At 41.1% G+C, this 22,218-nt stretch overlaps 1 protein-coding gene across 1 annotated transcript in view; it reads left to right on the forward strand.

The window, feature by feature from the left end:
• Positions 1-22,218, forward strand: part of nrxn2b (neurexin 2b) — a gene marked incomplete at its 3' end in the record, with an annotated part of 516,377 nt that overhangs the window by 249,363 nt on the left and 244,796 nt on the right. Inside the window, exons 14-15 of the mRNA XM_083910752.1 lie at positions 8,199-8,372; positions 12,986-13,105. Of these exons, the coding sequence (XP_083766878.1) occupies positions 8,199-8,372; positions 12,986-13,105 (294 nt within the window). The remainder of the gene's footprint in view (positions 1-8,198; positions 8,373-12,985; positions 13,106-22,218) is intronic.

The following is a 22,218-nucleotide window of genomic DNA, read 5'->3' on the forward strand; positions in this document are numbered from 1 at the left end:
TAAGGAAAAAATACATAAATTAGACCGGTCTTAACCATTAGAATACAGAGCTTCTTTCCATCACTGTGTTAAATGTGCAGTATACACAGAGGTTATAAGAATGTGCAGTATAGAGTGTCTTATATCATTTTTTTTTCAGAACAACCGATAGGCAATCTGATGAAAAATGTATTTAATGTTAACCAACTTCATGAGAAAAAAGTACTCAAAATATTTAAAATCGGATTGAATTTGCGAAGTTTGGAAATACTTCACAGTTCAGTGTTCACTTGGCTCATTCTTTTATGAACAAAAAGAAAACAGTCTATTTGGTGACTTCTGCACAATTATTGCTACTTTATATTGCAACTGAAAATGTGATCTAAAATGAATCAACAACACATGGATAAAAAGATGAAAAATAAGTTTGTAATAAGTTCAATTACCTCAGATTGCTAAACCTATTTATGCATCTTCTGATTGTTCCTTCACTCTCTACTTTTTCTTATTTACAGAAAATATGAATTTAAGTAATGTAAAAAGTTCCATATTCAGAGAGAAGAACTTGCTTTGCCCCATTTTGGCCATAAATACTTTGTGTCCTCATAAACTGGCCTTCACTCTCCTGCTACTAATATTTCTTTTTCCTGATGAATGGGACATTGTTACGGAGCCCCAAAGGGACATGAGGAAAAAAAAAATGCATTTTTTTTTTTGCATTTTTTGGAAACTCGAAAAAAAAAATAACGACATCTCGAGTTTCCAAAAAATTATGAAAAAAATGGAAGAAAAAAAAAATCCATAAATTTTTTCAAGTCTTTTTTATATATAAATATATGTTTTTGTTTGTTTTGGGAAACTCGAGATTTCAATTATTATTTTTTTTTTCATCATTTTTCTTTTTTTTTTCTCATGTCATTTTCTCATGGCTCCGTACCCTTCTACATCTCCGACACACAGGGGATGAGAATTTAATGCAAAAATTTTGTTTCCAAAATACAAATTCCTAATTTGTGGACTAATCTTTTGGCTTTACTTAATCAGAAAAGTAGATTTGGATTTGGTGCACCAGCAGCAGCCAGTGGGCATGGTAAAGCTGCATTAAGATGCATATCATAACATGAACAGAGATTCTGTGAGGCCACATCACTCCCAAATTCTGCTCCACTGGACCACTTCCAACACATTTCACCTAAAAGACATCAAGTCTAAAGGCTGTGCAAATTAAACTTCTGCCATTTAACAGCTACATTAGCCAAGGGGAGCATTCACAAAGTAAGTCTGAACAAGTGACCTCTACTCTCATTTGCACCAGGTCTCATTCAGTGTGGAATCATCTCAAGTAAAAAAAAAAAGGAAAAAAGAAAGTGGGATAATGAAAAACATGTGCGATGATGCTGCGAGTTCACTGGGTGTAAAATGAAAGGGCAGAGGCGATAGAGACAAATATCTGGGAAAAGACGGGAGAGTAAGAGATTGTGACTGAGCAAAGTGAGAAAAACTGACGGGCGTTGGACAGAAAAGAGCACAGCCGAGGCAAAGTGAAAGGACACTGAATATGAAGTGACATTTCGTGGAGGGAGAACGGAAGCATGAAAATGTGTAATGACGCCTGTCTGTGTCACTATACAGGTTTTTTTTTTCTCTCTCACAAAGTCACCACCAGCAGCATCACAGGAGGCTGTTAATGGACCCACAGGCCTCATGACTGTTGCGTTTTTATGAATGCAGTCACACGATTGATTCATTCTCTCGTTCTGTTTCGTAGGAATAATTAATGTCTCTCTTTCTCTTACGCGGTTACATTTCCCTGTCAGGAATGTATGGGTTATTTCCTGCTTGTGGGATTTTGATTCACAGGCTGTGACATAAATGGTTAGGTTAGATATATGCGTAAAGCTTAGTGTCAGCGTGGTTTATTAACTTCCCACGCAGCTGTATAAACTTGGCCGCTGCGCCCTCATCGGCATAAGTGGTGATGACTGATTCGTATAGTCATTTTCTTTTGTGTGCCGATAAATTATTTTGTAACGCGACAGAGATGATGTGTATGCAAATATCACTGATTTATGGTGGTGGTGACGATGTTAAATGAGTATCTTGAGGTCACTGTGTACATAGTAGTCATAGAGATTATAATCCACTTCCTCTACAGTTGATTGGAGCCAATCCAAACAGCATGTATAGTTTTTTAAGGCTCCATATTGAAGACATTGTTTACAAACAGTGCTGTGCTGATTGCTAATCAACCGCTGTACTACTAGTATTTCGTGTTGCACTAAACGGATACAAATATATACAAAAAGTTAGAAATTATTTTGCACTTATGGCTGCTAGTTTTGTGCAAAAAAAGGTAAGTAGCAAAACCACCAACATTCATGTACAAGACAATTTGTATATAGTGCAAAAAGGTTACACTTACAGTACCACCGACAGCCACAATTGGCTCTTACAAAATTAGAGGTAACAATATAAACAACATTAAGGTGCAATGGCCACAAAAGGCTATTTTTGCAGAAATATAAGTAACAGTGCCAATAATATTCAGGTACAATTGCTATAGTTGGCTCTTAGTGCAAAAAATAAAAATTACAGTACCAACCAGACACAGGTAGCATTACAGTTGGCTCATAGTGCAAAATATTCTGGTACATACATAGGATGCCTACAAATACAGCTGTACTAGTATTTGCCAAAAAGGGACACGAAATGTCACAAAGTGTCGCAAAGTGCCACAAATAAGCGAAGCTACGGTTTTATTGGCTTTTTAATATTACATTCATTATTTATGGGTTAATGGGCCGTGGGCCGGTCCAAACTGCTTGAAGGGCCGGTTCTGGCCCCGAGCCTTAAGTTGAATAGCCTTGCGATAAAGGGACTGAAATGTTAAACATAGCAATGGCACTGAGTCATTTTGGCACAATATGCCGCAATGCTAAAGACAGTGATTAGTGTGTGTCGAATACAATCAAACACAAGTCAGCCAGCTTCATGCTTAAAGTAGAAATTGTGGGAAGAAAGTTTTTCTCAACCATCTCCTTGAACATCGAGAGAGAGCGAGAGCACATTACACCACCTGTAGTTACATTAAAAGTGAAAGAGAACATAACATGTGACAAACATGTCCCTGTAAAAAAATAAATGACAGTGTTGGTTGCTCACAGCCCTTATTTTCTCACTAGAATCAACATCTCCGTCTATACCACTTTCAGATCCAAAATTATACAACTTACAATTTAGCATCGGCAATTAAATCTCAACCAGCACCATCAATTTGTCCCCGACACCGATCTCGTCTTTTTGTGGCATCTTTGCATGTCGGAAAACTTTCATAATTGTCAATCGCATATTTCCCTGCATCTTCCTTTATTGCTGCCACTGTCCCGTTCCTGCCCATAACGCTCACTGCCTCTGCCTGACAGCATATAATATGGATGTGTGTTTGCATGTGTTTTGGTTTGTCTCATCAGCAATAATTCAGTCGTTCTCAATTAGAGTCAGCGTGAGTGCAGAGCAGCACAAGCAACTCAGGGGGAGATAGTGCTGAGTCGAGAGGAAGGCAGAGGTTCTTAATAGAGCATTTAATGAAAGTTAATGGTCAGCTTTGTGTTCTGCTGGGACTCGGCTAGAGGAAGTTGAGTGTTGTTTAAAGATGAGACCAGACATTGTGTGTCTATGGCCTATCGTCTCATGATCAGACTTCTTTCAATGATGGATATAAATAATGCATATCATAGTATTGCTAGATATGGGCAAAGACTGCAATGGCATCGTTCACCTGGGAGCCAATTACAGGCCAGAAAGAAATACAGGTGTTACCCTGAGTTGACATGGTGAACCGAGCAAAGGCACTGACTGTATTTTAATGATCTAAGTGCACGGTCTGAAGCACCACAGCTTTACAGCCAAAGCAGTGGGGAAACATACACAGGTGAATGGTTTAAGAGGGTTGTTGTGCTTGGTCTCTTAATTATTCAAGGTTTGCTTTGCTTTTTTTTTTTGAACATGCAATTAACAAATGGGATGTTCAGCTCCCATTACCTTTAGAAGCTCTTGTGCTTTGGCTTATTGCTATTAGAAGGCCGAGGATATAAGATGGAGCACTTAATACCATTTATACTACTTGGAATTTAAAGAGCTGTAACTGTATATAATTTGGTTTTCTTAACGTTAATGTCATGTAAACACATTAGTCTGACTAAAATTGAGATAGTCGGACTAACATACCTGGATAATGTGATTCATAGTCCGATTACTCCACTTTTCTGTGACATAAAGTTCAACAGGAAAGTCAGATGTACATGCCCAATAAATCGATTTTCTCCTCTGCGTGTATACTCAGACCCGGTTATCCGGTTGTCTGCCTTAGTCAGACTACGGCCTTAGCTTGATTAAACTGTGTATGCAAACGTACTGACTGTAGCTCTTTAAAATCTAATTATGTTACTCAGTTGGTAAGTGACTCATGGATCTTAAAGTCACCCACCCGTCTCTCTGATGACTCCCAAACACACATTTTCATGTCAGCAAACCTGGATATATAATGGTGTGCCCACCATAGAAGACAGAGTCATAGATTAGATTTATAGATTGATCTGTAAGCCTTGACTGTCCGGTGTAAATGTTGAGTCACTGTGCTCAACCAGACTGGGATGTCAGAGCCTCTGCATCAGAGCATCCCAACTCCTCCCTTCAGCACTGGGAGAGGTCATTATGTTAACTGTGCAGATGTGGAGGTTGAGGTCCCCGGTGATGTCTAAGATGCTATAATTGGTCCCGTCTGTTGGGTTGCACTGAGCTCTTCAACAGTTCAGCTATTCATCACTGCCGGGGCAGCAGAGCCAGACCAGGACACAATTTGATGCTGGGAGAAAATAATAGTGAGTTATTGTTCTGTTCTGCCCCCCCCCCCCCAACAGTCTCAGAAAAGTCTTTAATCAGAGATCAGGTTTTAGATATGGCAAGATCTAGTTGGACATTGAAATAGCAGCCATCTTCCACGTCGCTGAACACATTACACGCAGCATAACAAGCCAATAAACACTGTGAGCCTAAGAGATTAATTATTTCCTGGCAGCGTTGATCACTGTGTGATAACCCAGAGCAGCAACTGTCAAACCCGAAATCAAATATCTGTGTAAAAAAAGAAAATACTGTGAAAACTACCTTTAATGGGAAGTTTCTTTGCGCTTATTGTGATGCTAGTTTGCCAACGGCTTCTCGAGGTTAGGAACCGGAACCTTCAGTGTAAGCTCCGAAGTGGATGGGCTACAAATCTTCCGTGGAACAATCTGTTCATGGCCCAAATCCACAAACAAGTCAAAACTTTATCCGAGGAAATATATTATTCAGATTCAAGCACTCCTCCAAATTGAACACAATGACAGCCCAGTTTTCCAAGTGGGCTTTTGCATATTTATTCTTCTTCTGTCATCTTTACTTCACTGAAAGAAAACAACACAAAAAAAAAACATTCATATTTTTTTTTTACGTCTGCTACAGCCTCCTGTCTTGTCTCTACTCTGGCGAACGCAGCCAGAAAGTGGTATCTCATACATGCTGTGGACTCAGCGGGAAATATGCTGTTTGCGCTTTTGAGATTAACTCCATACCAATAATTTCATATTTGCGAAATGGTTCTTACAGCTGCGATTTTGGCACATCACTCAGTTGGACAGATAATGAATTTGTTGTATTGATTATGATGCCCGGGAGCCCCAGAACGGGAAATATGAAGTGTCAAGTACTCATTAATTCTACAGAGAAGTTGGCAAACATCATTGACTCATTCCATTACACAAAGTCCACATATAATTGACCTTGTGGCTCATTGCTCCCTCAGAGAGCTGAAGTTAAAAGTGCTTCATTTTAATCTGAAAGGATAAATAATATATTTTTATATATGTATATATCATTTTTTTCCCTGATCATAAAGGTTCTCTGATGGTTCTGTCCTTGTAGCAGGATCTCATCCCAGTATAACATGTTTTTGCTGGATGTTCATTTTTATGCCCACTAAAAGATAAAGCGTAGGTTTGTTGATGAGAAACGCCTAAAGCATTTCAAACCGCGTTTATACATATGCACTTACATCAAAGGCCTCTCTTTGTGTTTTTCGTTTTACTTGGCTTTTTTTTTCTCTTCTTTTTCCTTTTTTTGCACAACTCAACAGAAAGGACGAGTGAGCGAAGAAGGGAGAAGTAGAGTAAAAGTAATTGGGCTTAAAAGTGGATGGATATTTTTTCTTTTATGTTGCAATGCAAAGAGATATTTCAAAACTCAGACTTGTCATCTTGCTGAGGAGAATAGGTACAGTATATAGACGAATTTATTACCAGTGCTTCAGGCTTATTGCTGTACTATCTCTTTAGGTCATGTGCGAGTCTGACATTGACTCATGTCTTTGTTAAAACACGTTGGCACCTTCATCATGGCAGCCATTTTGGCATTTAAATGAGGGCTGGGACGATACCACTTTTTTGTGTCTGATACCCATACCACAAACTAGAATATCCAGGGCCGTTTCTAGCTGTTTGGGGGCCCTATGCGAGATACTATTTGGGGGCCCCTATTTTTTTTCAAACTCGAGGTAGATATTTCTAACTTTTTCTGATTACCCCACAAACACTTACATGCTTTGCAAATATACATAATGAATGCATCCAATACATGCACATAAAGACAGGTACTTTTAATTCTCAAAAATATAATAAAATATGAGTCTGAACTTGCAGTTTGGGGGGCCCCTGGTGGCTGTGGGGCCCTATGCATCTGCATAGTCCGCAGATAGCAAGAAACGGCTCTGAGAATATCTCCCGATATTAGTCCAATACAGTCATTTTATTTCAAATATTAGGAACTATAACAACACATTTGTGCCGAGTCATTTCAAAGACATAGTTCTACAACTGTGTATCAAGTATTATTCTCCCAGAAAGAAGAAATAAACAGCCCATGATGTGCTGCGTAGTGATGTGTAGCAGGGGTGTCAAACTCATTTTTAGTTCAGGGGCCACATACAGCTCAATTTGCATAATAATAACAACCTATAAACAACAAGAACTTTTTATTATTGTGAACAACCTGACATTTCCTGAGGAAAAACAAGTGCGAATGCAAGAATATATTATGCTTAATTTACCATTTACACATCACAGTGGATTTATAAGATTCTGAGACTGAAAATTATAGTATTTCACATTATGATTAGAATCTAAATTTTCACAATTTCACCCCTGATGTATAGGATTTTCCATTCTTATCTGTCCGATATTCGATCCAGTGATTTTGACCTAATTAAAATGTCAATTTTGTCTTTTTGGTGACGATTTATTGTTCCTTGCTGTATATGGAATTAAATGAAAATGACAGTACCTCAGGAACACCGTGGCCTTTTTGAGGCACTGACTTTAACGGCAGTGGTTTTATATTGAGATAATGAAGTTCCAAACAAGCACAGACAGCACAGCATGATACAGTATGTAGAGATCCAATTACTGCAATATGATCATAGCCATGTTCCCTTGTTGATCTGGGCTGTTCTCTTTAATCAACATGAAAGTTAATTATTACTGTTAATTGTCATGCTACATATGAATTTGTCTCATAATCAAATTTTCAGATTTAGTCACCTGACAGTTTGCTATACCCACACATGAAGCGGTAGGTAATAAGTGTGCGTGTTACGACCAGGCCTAGGGGAAAACCTGATCGCAGCATGAATGTGGAGACTTCCCTCTTCCCAACTCCCAATAAAAACAAAAATAAACCATTTTAAAGGTTTTTATTACAAACGGTCTGGCTGTGAGTGGTTGAAGAAAGTCCACCACAGCTGCGATGATCAGGCCTCTTGTACTGGATCCTCCTGTGCACGGCCAATCAGCTCCCAGGGTCAACCAGAGCATGCACACCTGCAACCTATCTCGCAATCACATGCAGACACATACACACAAGGAAAAGGAGGAAAGACCCTGGGGTCGTAACAGTGTTTTCCTGCAGTGTGGAATCATCAAACTGGGTTAGTATGAATGATTGACACCACAGGCTTTATTTTGACAGGTTTCAGTACAGAATCCACTCGTTCGCCATCTCTATCACGCGAGAAAAAGTACAGGCACCGGTATACTAAAGCGGCCAAAGGCCAGATTTGTGTCTCTCTCTCGGTGTAAAAATGTGTTTGCGTGCTTCCATCACAAGTGGTTCCTCTGTGTGTTTTGCAGGAGAGCTGTATATCGGTGGTGTGGCGAAGAACATGTACAGCAATCTGCCCAAGCTAATTGCGTCCCGGGACGGGTACCAGGGTTGTCTGGCCTCCGTGGACCTGAATGGGAGACTCCCCGACCTGATTGCAGATGCTCTCCACAGGGTGGGGCAGGTGGAACGAGGCTGCGATGGTGAGTGTGCGAAATTCCGAAATGATCATTATCATTATTTTGTTTGTTTTATACAGTATTATGAGTTGGATGTGGATGAGTTTGTTAAATATTGATCAAGAACGGTTGCTGTAAGGAGGTTCATGAGTGAGATAATTGATTGATACTTACCCACCGATGTGAAGTAATTATTTGTGAGTCTGTGAGGTTAAATCACAGTTGTTAATGTATTTTCAGTACTTTGCAGAATACTCAGTATGCATTATGTTCACTTATAATGACTCATCGCTGCCTTGCCCTATCCTAGAGACATTTTTGTCATTTTGTTCTTGTGTTGTTGTTGTAATCAAATGCTCTCAAACATTACAACATGACCATCGCGGGGTCAGCGTCGCAGCTGTCGCCTCCGTTTTTGTGTACATTTAATGTCACTTGTTTAGACGAGGATGTCATAACAAGGCCGTGTATTTTACTGCCAAGTGTTTCGCACACACTCGTATATGCCGCGTTAACTGTTGCTAAAAAAGATAAACAAAAAGTGTTCTTGTCGAGCGATTTTTATTGGTACATTTGCGCAAACACAAAGGCATTGTTTACACGCCACTTTTCTTCTCCTCCGTTTTAAACAAGCCACTCTACATTTTTTTTACTAGATTTTTTTCCCTGTTTTCATTTGCATCCATAAATCCAATCTGTTTGCCTCTATGGACTGATTACATACAAGCCCGCCATCTGCACACGGAGACAACTACAGCCACTACAGTAACTCAGCGTACTCTCCTGCAGCTGCAGCTCCCCTGATGTAAGCCAGTAACCACACCCAGATACTCTCCCACAGTCCAACTCCCCGTCGTCTGTATATCCTCTCTATTGCCACCATAAAATCTGCATGAGTGTGGGATCTCGCTCTCCTCTAATGGTATTATCAGTGCAACTAATCTCAGCGACACTCCAGATTTTAGCTGGAGCATTTTCCCTGACACACACACACACACACACACACACACACACACACACACACACACACACACCCCACCCTTTACCCTGTCCGCGACACCACGTCTCAATGGCATACTGAGCACAAACTTGATTTCCCCGAGGGCCACACTGGCTGACTCGATGCAGCACCGATCGAGCCCCCGCGCCCCCCCCCCCCCCCCCCCTTGATCCCTAATGCTACAACTTCTGCCAGGCAGCCTTATTACCTTCCTTAGAGTTAGACAACACAATTACTTCACTTCAGACACAGTTTAAAACTACGTCAAGCTATCATATTGATTCCTGCAGGCACCTGAAATGGATGCTAATATTATTTAATGAGCGGATATTCCAGTGAGCCGAGCAGGTGCAATTTAATGGCTATAGAAATGGCCCTTTTCCGCCAAAGAATAAGATAGAATGACCTGGGGCTTCTGCAAATTTACGTATTCCCTTGTTGATATTACATAAAGACATCAAAACAATCATGACTGGGTAATCTCTTTAATCAAATCCAGAACATTATTTCTGTTATCTAATTATGCTGTAATCAAATTCAAAACCAATTTACATACAACAGAGAGGCAAAATACTGACAAAAAAATCATCTTAATTACAATACCAGAGTCCCGAAGATGACAATGCAGAGTTGTGCCACACATGGAGCTCTGCCAAAGTCCTAAATGACTCGCCTCTGAGGTCATTGTCGCCCGTGGACTGGGAATACTCCGTGGTCAGAGGTGGCTGCTGTTGCAGTCTCTCTAGACCTGTAAGGCCAGACCAAGGCCAGAACACTGACCTTGTTCTTGTTGAACTCTTCTACCTCGGTGAATCATAAGAGCAAGAAAAGGGAAAGAAGACTGAGACAGGAAATAAAAAAAAAAGGGCACAGAGAGACAAAAACATTGTTGCTGACTCACTGTAACTCAAGAGTGGAGCAACACAGAAACAGGGACATCCACTTTGGATTTATATAAAGACGATTCCGTCACAGAAATAGCAGGACACTGTGGTGACTGAAGCAGCTGCTTCACAGTTAAATACATTCTAAGATAAGTGGATCACAATGACCAGAAATGTGCTGAAGCTGCTGCTCAACAATGTCAGATTTTACGACAAACACTTCCGTTATTTTTAAAGCTGTAGTTTGTTACTTTTAAATATGAACAAACGACCGTTATATACAAATCATTGCCAAACTCAGGGACTTCTGCCAACCCTTAAACACTTTTTTACATGCGGCACCTCTATTTTTTATGTTGCGATCCGATGGATCCATCTGTGTAGAACTTTGCCTTGTACCATCTTACATAATGTCCAGTTTCCCAGAATAACTTTCAAAATCTGGCAGTTATTCACAATTTACTGTTGTTAAAATAGTGTATTAGACTCACTCTGTCCTGATATAGTTCAGGATTCTCTTCAACACTTTGTAGTGTTTTTTTTAATGCTCTAACGAACCCAAGACACCTAATTTTCTTCTCAGGCGTACTTAGAGAGGTAGTGTTTAGTGGATCAATAGTTGAAAGAAAGGGTAAGGATTACATTACGTGGTTATTAATTACGACATGGTGCATAATTAGCTCCTCGAGGGAAACCTTTAATGGGGCAACAACGGGGCTTTGGCAATGCTGACAGAGCGAGCTGATAGGAGCTTAATTCAGTTTAAGTGGACATTTTTTGGAGCAGAGCAAAAAGCCGTTATAATTTGATACTTTTTGATTATTTATTTTTTCCATTGGGGGGCGGTTGAAAAGGTGGGGCTTTCTTTTTTAATTGGGCCATTTGTAAAAGGCACAGTGACATATTGGTTTATCTGTGCAGAAACAAATTAGTCTGGCACTGAACCATGGTTCTTCGGAAATGTTTGTGCTTAATTGAGATTTTAATGAGAACCCCCCTACACACACACTCACACACACACACACACACTATCACCAAGAAGATAACCACCACATGTAGTTATTTTTAGATGTCTCTAGCCTTAGACTTAATCTGCATGCTTATCTTTTATCTATTATTCAGCCATCGAGTTATTTGAAAACTTGTTTTTGTTTTGTTCTCATTTCCATCGTTGGTGTTAGTTTGTAAGAGGAGAGTCAGTCAGGGCAGACACTTAATAAATTATGTTTCCATATAATCTCAACTCATGTGAGATTTGCCTGCTGGGTCAATAGTATATACAGTGTGAAGAAAAGTGATTTCGACTGTAAAGGGTTCTCAAGGAAGTCTGACTCGCTACCTGTCTGAGTAAGTGCTCGGAATTCCGCAGAGAAATTACAACGGTGGAGTTTCTAATTGACAATTTAAATATCCTCAGCCATCCATGACTACAGGAGAGAGAGCAACAGGAGAACGCACCCTTGTGCCTCACACTATACAAACACACGAGTAGGCGTGCACGTTCATAAGTGCACCGACGCTGATTTCCAATGCAAATGTGCCCCCTGGTCCTCCAATTACGGCAGGTTTCAACCTTGAATAGTGTCAGATTTAATATGAATACATCTCTAAGCAACATTAATCAAATCATTTTCAGTCTGTTGGCAAGAAGCCGCTGCATTTGATTTCAGCCGTTTCAACACAAGTGTTGGAAATTATGATTCTTTTTTTTTTTTTACGGTTTTCACATGAGTGAGCCGTGTGTTAAAAAACTGCTGAATATCAAGTTAAAAGAGGACCGAGACCGGAAGTTCCAATTAACGCTTTTTTTTTTTGGTGTGTATCTGCACCATTACCTCGTTTATGAAGCCCTGAAGGTTCGAAACAAACAGTTCAGCCACTGCTGAGAACGCTGTGTTGTATTGTAATCTCGGGCTCAGCGAGAAAAAACCTGGTCCGGTTACGTAAACAGCATTTCTCCTGAACAGCGGATCCTTCTGGTCTGGGCACATCCGATTGCGTCCATTGTACTGCAGAAGAAGAAGAACGTCCGTTATGGAGGTATTTTGCTTGCGACAGTGTCTTCTGACTCTGGGTCTGACTCTGGGTCAAAGTCATAAAAGGGACTGCGGTGGGGAGTCGTGACGAAGTCATTTTTAAACATTGTTAAAACAATGTTTTGATAATGAGTAGCAGTGCATCCACCGTTCCAGAAGGGAGAGCTGCGCTTCTGAGAGCTGGTGTGCTGACAAGAGCTTCAGTGAGGAGCGATTTATTTCGGCTCTTTTCCCGCAATTAGGAGGTTTTTGACCATAAAAACAAGTTACTGTATGTAAGAAGACCTCCATAACTCACATATATGTGCAATAGGACCACTCTATCTGAGCTTTAAAAGTTAGAATTAGCCTTGTTCTTGTACATAAGCTGTAATATCTCTTTTCACGACCGCTGTGATCTGAAGCCTTCTCAGGTTGTTGGTGCTGACAGTTCTCATAGCAGCACACCTTCCACATTGCAGTGTAACGTGTAAATATCATGTATGATGAAGCAGAGCCTTAAAAATTACCTTCAGCTGCTGCTGCAGAGAGGAGTGAAGGGCCAGCAGCGCTGCCTGAGGCTCTTCTGTCCGTCACAGCCGAAAGAGCTATAAATACTTTGCCTCGCTCCTTAATATTTTTTTCTTCATTCATTATTTCTGATCCTTCACATGACATTTATTTATGTTTGGACTGAAAGCAAAACTCTTGATTTGTTTGTCGTGGATTCCCCCTCAGGACCCAGTACCACCTGTACGGAGGAGTCCTGCTACCATCAGGGGGTGTGTCTCCAGCAGTGGGAGGGCTTCACCTGCGACTGCACCATGACGTCCTATGGTGGCTCATTCTGCAATGACCGTAAGTGGAAAAACCTTAAGTGACCTTAAGCTAATGGTTTTACGTGTACGAGTGTGGCTGTGATTGAGTGAGTGAGTGGAGCAGGGAAAGATGTTTGCCGGTGGATACATGTAGCTGGTAATCCAAAGCTGCATGGGTCACATTTCTGCTGTTGAGGTGGCACAGACTCTTATTTTTTCATCTTCAATGATTTGAAAGCCAGTTTTTCTATTTCCGGTTCGAAGACATATGAGGATATTTTGGTGCATGTGTACATAATCGGACTATGAATTGCATTATCCAGGTACATAAGTCCGACTAAGACTGACTCAATTCATTGGACTAACATGTTTACATTAAGAAAACTGAATTATTGTCTTAGTCCGACTAAAATCGGACTTTTAACATGCATGCAAACTCTTGCCCATTGTAGTACTCGTCTACAGCTCTTTAGGAGACTGTTAAATATTCAGGCTCTCAATTCACAGGAACGGGTAATGCTACTCTTCTACAGTCTTAATTTGGCATTAAAGCTAATAAGACATTCCTCTGGCGTTTGTGCATCCATAAATATCTTGCCCTGTGCAGCTTAAACAGCACTACAGAGCCTCACAGGTCTCTTAATGATTAAACATGGAACACATTTTATCCCTTTAATTGCAAAACTAAGCATTTTATTGCAAACATTTCGATATAAAAACCGCATGCTGCACTGCATGCAAACGCTTCTCCACTTGTTATATTCTCTTACTTACACATTGGTCATAGTAACGCCTCAGATTGTACAGCTCAGCGTTGGCCATGCGATTGGCTGCTGGGCTGGCGAGGCACTGCCAACACACACTGTGAGGAGAAACGCTGATTTGAATCCCGGTGTCCCTGCCATGTGGCCACCCGCTGTGTGGCTGGCAGCAAGGGAGAGCAGGAAGGTATGGCGTAGGAAACAAAATAGATGTATTACAAGGTGCTGTTTTCTTTATTTGGTTTAAGTGCCTTTTTGTTTCTGGGGCCGACTATGAGTGTTGAAGATTTGGTGAATGCTTTGTGTCGCAGCTACAACACTTTGATGTTATCCAGCTGCATTTAGAGACCTAATTTTAGCGTGAGGGAAGATTAAAATTTGAGGTGGAACTGTGGGTACCGAGATATTAAAGTGTTATATTAATACACAATAAGAAAGGATTTGGTCGGACGGATGCTTCAGGTAGGTTTAATGTTTGCAAATGTAGTAATGCTCCACAGGGTGAGATGGAGAATGTGTACAATTAGCATTCAAAACTCCACAGGATTGATTTAAACAGGGGCAAAGGCTAGGTGACAGGCTAATGGACTTGTTTGCATAAGTCTTTTTTTGCACATTAAGTGGTCTGTGCTGAGTCAAGCCGTATCGTCCTCGCCCCAACTTTCTCCCACATTTTAAGTCAAACGTTTTTTTGGACAGAGTCTGCCTTTGATTGTTGTTTGGTGTCGGCCGCCGTGTTACTTATGCAGAATGTGACAGTCAGGGCCTGATTAGCAAGGTGTTTCCTTGGCTCCAGGAAGACTACAGTGAGGAGATGGCAATAATAGCCGCTCTGTCGCCATGACAGCTTTGCTGAGATAAGCACAAAAGAGCCCCCCGCTCCTCGAGAGAGGAGAGCAAATTATAAAGAGAGGCGAGGAAAGCGAGCGGTGCTGCTGATTCCTACACGCAGTGGTTTTTTTGGCCTGGGGAATGTAAGTGGTTTCACCGCGCTAGTTTTCGAAGATGACAGGAGGAAAAAGTGTGTGGCAAAACCGGCTTGTGCTCCGTGGAAAGACTCAGGGAATGTGTGACTGTTTTTTTCTGAGTGTGAAGAGCAGAAGAAAGGACCTCACCAGCAGACATATCAAATAAGTAGAGTTGAGTGTAACTGCAGTCAGAGAAAAGGAAACACTTAAGTGGAACACCTATTAGACGAAGCAGTGGGCAGTTTTGTTCACCGATCACTTCTAAAAAGATTTTGAATTTCAAAGAAAGTCTCAGAAACGTGTCACTGCATTCGGCTGCTCGTGAAAGTCCACTCTTCACTGCTCTTTGTCTCTTTTCAAAGTGTTTTCATGTTTTCCTGGTGAGAGGCTGCCATGCTACAGTATGACACATCCATAATAACTGACGACATGTATATTTTACATCTATAAAAATCGATCAAAGTCCATTTATAAGTAAGTGTAACATTCGACTCAACTCAAAAAATGTGAAAGAGCCACTAAATGAATGTGCAAGTTATAAAAGAACGTATTTTACGATGTGTTATACAAAAGTATGTCGGCCTTTTCCACATTGTGCATGCATTTCTCGATTTGGTTTCTCTTGCACTGTTTCCTTCTTTCCTTCCACGCTTTTCCTTTTAGGCTTTCTCGACCGGCTTCATATCTGTCAACTTGAAATGCCTGAAGACATCATTTCATCTCTTGTCCTTGAAGCCCTGCTGCTCCGAGTTTGAACTCTTGGCTCGCTCTCGCCATCGCCTTTCTCTTTCTTCACTTTGCCTTTTCCTTTACGTCTTGCCAACGCAGGCACCTTTTCCCTCCTTGAACCTTTTAAAATGAACCGCGTGTCGGAAATTGTCGACCTTCGCGTATAGTTTTCTTTCTTGAACCTGCTCTCAAAACCAAGGTAGGACTTCTCTGCGTCCGGTAGTGTTTTGTAATTGCTGACATTTATAAAACTCCACAGCGTACCAGAACTTGTGAAGTTCTTCTTTTCTGCCTGAACGTCCATGCATAATGTGAAAGAGACTGTATGTGTTGAATTTTATAAATGATACAGTATGTGTGTGTGTTGAATGTTAAAGTGAGTCATAGAAAACCAACCTGACATGTTTTATCCCTCACTCAGCAGCTGCACAGCGAAGTGCACGTACCCTGCTATGTACAATAAACTCGATGGTCACACACATCTTCGCACAGTCTCCCACAAAAGTTTACGTACTTACCTTTTCATTTGTACAGGGAGTGAGTGCCCAATATTCCCTTGATAGACAAAGAATGCCAATGTATGTGTCCATGAGTGCTGCACTCTTCTATTAAAACAATAAAGTGGCTAAAGAAAATGTGCAAATTCCACCAAAATAACCAGAATGACTCACGCTCCACATGCTAAATGTTTTTTTTTTTTTTTCACGAGATGAACGCTCAAGGCTAATTTCCTCAATTTTAATTTCCGAGCTGTCTGTGTCACCGTGGGTGGAAAGGTTGTGAAAACATTTTTTATTGACGCCGCAGTTGTTATTTATGAACGCAGATTCACGGTTGAGCGGAAGAGACATTACGCTCACAGGGAGAGACGGCTCCATTGTGCAGCCTTTTTTTTTTTATTCTAACGGATAAACTGGAGGAATTTGTCTCCATTGGATTGTCGTTACCTGCTGGACCTCAGCCAGCCGTGTGTCCCTGACACATTTTTACTAAACCATTTAGTCTTTGTAATTTTTTAGTATTCCGTAAATGAAAAACACAAACTTTGGGGTTATATAGTCCCAGAGTTGCCTAATTGAAAAGGAGTTTGAGCCATTAGTTCCATTAGTCCTCGTCTTAATGGACTTTCAGTGCCACATTATTTTCTAAACGCTGTTGCAGATAATATTTTACTCTGTCAAGAATAAATACTTTCAAATCGTCGTCAATTATTCTCCTAATTTATCCAATTTTTTAATGCTTGATTTACTGCAATGTGTCCAAACGCAGTGTTGCCTGCATCCCCTTTTTTTAAAAGTCACACATGATAGTGGCCAGAGGGGAGGGCAGGGGACAAAATAGAGTGTGACACGATGAAACGCCGGTCCTGAAATTGGATTTTCCCAGGATTCTCTGCTCTGCTTGATGCTGTTTAAGAGGCTGAGTCTATATTCAGTGATGCAGTGATGTGGATTTTATCCCGAGCATTATTTAAAGCCTGCCTCTGTGTTGTTTTTTTTTCTCGCTCCCCTGTATCATCAAAAATTTAGCTGTTTGTTGTTGAGCTGCGTGTTCTTTTACCTCCTTAATTCCCTGGTCAAGGAACTATTTCTGAGAGCTCCTGCGCAGCCCCGCCTCTCCCAAGCTATACTGGACTGTATATTGCCATTATTTATTAATGTGCATCCATCTGACACAGCAGAAAGCCGAGTAGTGTCACGCACACACAGCGTATACAGTACTGTAAGTGACAGCCATAGGCCAGAGTTCACAATGATGCTTTTCTCTCTTAGATGAAAGGAAACGCCAATAAATCTTCCTGGCTTCATTTCTTTTTGCATTTGTGAAAAAATGCTTTTGAGCATCATAACAATTAACATGTTGATTTTGGTCCTTTAAGTGAGTACTTGACACCTATGGCGAAAAATTGGACGTAAGACTCGACAGTGATCTGACGTGCAGTGGTACAATCCAGCTTCTAACCCATACAACTCACCAAGGCTAAACCATTTCTCTCTCGGCATCACTTCGAGGTATTTATCACAACTTCCTTGGACATTCGCAGTGTCCTCTATGTCGGGCTTAGCCAGACGTCACTTGCGAGCACATTACTCCAGCATGTGGTTCATTTCCGGATTGATTTCAAAATTCTTTTTTTTTTTTTTAAACGTCTTCATGGTCTCGCCCCACAGAATCTGTCGTACGATCCCTCGCGCTCTCTCAGGTCGGCAGATCAGTCGCTGTAAATCGTCCCTGAGACAAAGAGGAAACTCAGAGGTGCATTTTCAGAGGTTGCCTTTGCACATGGGGCAGGCCGACTCACTTCCTGTTTTAAAATCCTCTCTTAAAACCTCAGTTTTAGATGTTGGCTTTTACAATTTTTTATTGTTTTACTGTCTTTTTTATTTGTCATGTCTGTGTACAGCACTTTGACCAACTGTGTTCTCTTTAAAGTGCTTCATAGAGAAATTGGATTGGATTGGAACAACGCAGCTGTGTGTTTAAATCTTTGTGATTCAATCCCAGTGTAGACATTTCCAAAGTATTTGTTCCACAAAGCAGCGCTTGAAAGAAGGAGCGTGTATAACTGAAGTTGCCGTGAAGCGTTCTTCCGTGTCTGCAGACTTAACCTCGGCATCTACATTTGCACAAACACTCCACAGCTGTATTTTCTATCAAATGAATCCCACTTCTAAAATGGCCTCTTTTTTCCCCCCTCTCTCATGCTCATATTAAGAGGAAACATCTGGCGCATTTGCTGTAACACTGAAAACACATCGACATCACGTTCAGTTGGAACGAGAGGTTGTTGCGCACACTGTACCACTATGTTCATGTACACAGATGTATTGTAGAACAACAAATAACAAAAAAAAAGCTGTTCCTCTCTTACACAGTTGCACACACACACACACACACACTCTCTCACACCAGCGAGCGTTTGTTATTCAGCAGCAGCCCGCAGTGATTGACTGGTCTATTTGTCTCTGCGTAGCATATAAGTGGGCCACTTGGTATTCTGCCTTATTCATCTGGAACAACTCAGACAGAGATGCTGTGTAAGTGCGCGCTGTACGAGGGATTTGTTTCTTTCTCACTCCCTCATTCTCAGTTTCGAGCAAGACGGAGCGACCGAGCGAATAGCAGACAGAGAGGAATGGAGAGGGAGAGGCCGGGAGGAGAATGCTGTGCGATTCTGTTGTTTAACTTTTGCACAACGCATGCATATGTAGACTGAATCCAGCTGCCGCTGTATAGCACGGTCAGGCATACTAATTGAATGCAAAGTGCCAGTGTGTGTTTTGTAGCTCTGCATATTTACGTCCACCTCCCTTTTTGTCCTCCACAATTACTGCCGCGCTGCCGAGTAAAATTCCATACTAGGAAATGTGCGTCCTGCAATTTACCTGCAAGACTCCAGCAACATAACAATAGTGTTTTTGACTTTGAGATGAACAGATTTTGCATATTTTTCTGTGTCAGTTAGGTGCAAGTGGTCCATTTAAACTGCTCCACTTCCCGTTCATCTCTTTCTGCCCGTTTCCATTTGCCGCCACCCCACTATCACGGGTTTGAGATATTCACCCGTCACTCTTCATGTCTCCTGTAATGTAATTTAAACGCGAGCTGTCCGACTTAACTGAGTTACTTAAATCCGACGCACTGTAAAGATTAGTGCCAGATTTAGAGTATCTTTCTACTTTTACCTGAAGCGTCCGCTTTTGTTGATTAAGAGGCTGAAAATGAGCTTTTTCAGTCAATACTAGCTCTGTTCTTGTGTGTGATTTGACTGTAGCTCTCGCTTTAGTGCGTTATTTCTTCCCTGTAGCTGCTCTTATACTGTGTAACATCGACTCTGACAGACTAAGTGTTCCACTGCTCGTCTGCGCTAGCCCACTGTTAATGCTTTATAAAGTTGATAGATTGCAGTGGGCAGTAGTCACGCCTAGGCTCTCGTGCCATCCCCCCCTTAAACAAACTTTAATAAGACCTGATCACTGAAATGCATTCGCTCTCATCGTCCTCACAGACTCTATAGGCGATCGCTTGAAATGCAGCATTAGAAAAAATAAAGGATTTATTCTCTCTAGCAACACAGACTCACGAATCCCGGCTCCGCTGTTTGTGTAACACACTCGGCTTAGATTTAATATTTTGTCAGGCCACTTGTTGTGATGAAGGTCACACTGGTTACAGCACAGCGTGCATCAGGACAGACCAGCTGAAACCACTCGGTCCAAACTCAGCAAGAACAGAGAGAGCTTAGCTGGAAACCTCTCAGAGGAGAGAGAAAGGAAGAAAAACATCCCATAAAAACACCCGATCCAATAAAGGAAATCCACTTCTTTCACCAAAGATGTCCCCAGGGAGAGGCAAGCATTGTTATGCATGAAAGCCAATTCAGTGCAGGGGAGTGACTGCATTTTTTTTTTTGCTTGCAGATATTCTCTATAACTTAATTGATTGTTGATATTCACACCCCCACCTCCTCTGCGTCTTTTCTCTCTCAGTCCCAGAGAGCTGTTGTTCGGACCCAGCAATTAACCGTCACCTCATTAGGCCAGAAACACAGTGTGAATCCTAAGTAATTACTCTGCTTCTTTCTTTTTTCTTTTTCTTTTTTTTTCTATTGTTATGCCCATAAATACACTCAAACACACACTTTCACAGAAACATCCTCTCCACCGCTCGAGAAACGAGTTACAGGAGAGAGAGAGAGAGGGACTGGTGAGGTGCAGCTATCTTTCCTTTTGCAGGCACTGTGAGTGAACGCATTAACACAGAGCTGAAAGGACGGATGGAAAAGCAGAGGAAAGAGAAGTGTGAGAGAGGAATGAAATGGTGTTTGGGCATGCGAAGGCAATTCTGGTTTCCCCCTCAAAGATGGCTGTGCTTATCCCATTGGGTTTAGAAGGCACCATGTCAATAGCCCCGAGTGGATTGGGTGAGGGTGGATGGCCACATTATTCCCCCTCTGATGCTGAGGGCAGGAGGTGATGTCGTAGCTTGGCTCAACATATGGCTTTGGGTTGAAATGTGCTTTTTCCTGTAATAGTCCAATGACTGGAAATCTTGAGTGTTAGAAAATACAAAGTTTATGGTTGGTTAAGGTAAGACATTTGTGTTGTATAAGAGCAGATTATCTGAATTAAAGTCTTGGGACCTTATGCCACAGTGTAAATTAAAGGGAATTTAATCTGGCCTTGTAATGGATGTGAGATCTCTCCAGCCACATGCTTTTTTGGCATCTGTGTGTGTGGAAAAAAAAAGAGTTGTGGAAAGCAATTATATCCTTCAGGCACCCGTTCACACATTCCATATTAGTCAATTATTTTGTTGGCGCTTTGCAAATAGCAGCGTTGCACATCTGACTAGTGTCAATATTTTGGACCTGATTGAATTTGGTGATGCAGATATTCTCTCCCAAAAACCACACATTATCTGCATGATATATTCATCTACCCAACACAAAGGCCCCTGGTATGACCCTGTTGCGACTGACTTCACCATAATCAGTGATAAAGAAGCAGTGTTGGATTGTGCATTAGTTTTAAATGTGCATTTTGTGCACGTCAGGCAAAAAAATCAAACTCACCATGGACATTGCTGACCAAATGAAATAGTAATGACAGCTAAAGGGAAATCTGCACCCCTGGCATATATTAAATATTACATAATACTGTCAAAAGAGACAGACGGCCTGATAACCTCATATTGTCTGTTTTGTGCTTGATCGCCTCCAGACAAACACATACACTCCCAAACACTCAGGGAACTCTGCTGGCAATGCCAATTTCTTTTTCCATAGGGCATCAGCAAGGAGACAGACCTTTACTCAAGTCGGCACGGTAGATCATCAGGACTGACAGATGCACACACACACACACACACATACACCCGCATATAAACTCACACCTTGCTTGTATTTATCCCCGTGGGGTTTAATCTGTCGATAAGTTGAGCTGACAGTCTCCTCTTCACCTTGTCTGCTTTTTTTCCTTCCTGCCCTTTTCTTAAACTTGCTCACCTCATGGCCCTTTGTTCCTTCCGCATCTCCCCTTACACTCTTCCCTCGCTGCTGCAAGAATCCCACATCACTGGCAACAGGCCAGAAATAATTTTAAGTGATATAACTTTAATAAGTAAAACTGTATCATTTAATCATTTGAAATAATTAACTCTAAAACTGACTGGAGAGATGTGTTTGGTGGATTTTAACTCTTTAGTTCCAGCCGTTTCTGAAAGCTAAGAAGTTGCACGTCAAAGACAACATGCAGTTATTACGGTAATCTCACTCGCGCTGTCGCAGGAAGCTGGTGAATTAGCATCTTTGTCACCAGAGAGTTTTTTGGTCTGTTTTTGGACCTCGAGACAAAAACTCAAACATATGTTGTTTTAAATATGTGTTGCATTGTTTATATTTCAAAATTAACATGCACAATCTGGTGTACGTGTATAACTACACTATTTTGTCATGCAGTAAATTGTAAATAACTGCCCGATATTGAACATTATTGGACATTTTCTGGCTCATTGTATGGTTAAAATAAGCTAAAAAAGTCCAGAAGGACATTTTGAGGCTTTGGGGTTAAAGGGTTGAAAGCAGTCAATTCCAAACAATCGAGTTTGTAGAATCTAGCAGATGATATTTTTAAAATGCTTGAGCAATGGTTTCTCTTATGTGTTACCATATTGGATTTAAAGGTCCCATATTA

Source organism: Microchirus variegatus, assembly GCF_963457635.1.
Source record: "Microchirus variegatus genome assembly, chromosome: 2".
In the NCBI taxonomy this organism is placed as follows: domain Eukaryota; kingdom Metazoa; phylum Chordata; class Actinopteri; order Pleuronectiformes; family Soleidae; genus Microchirus; species Microchirus variegatus.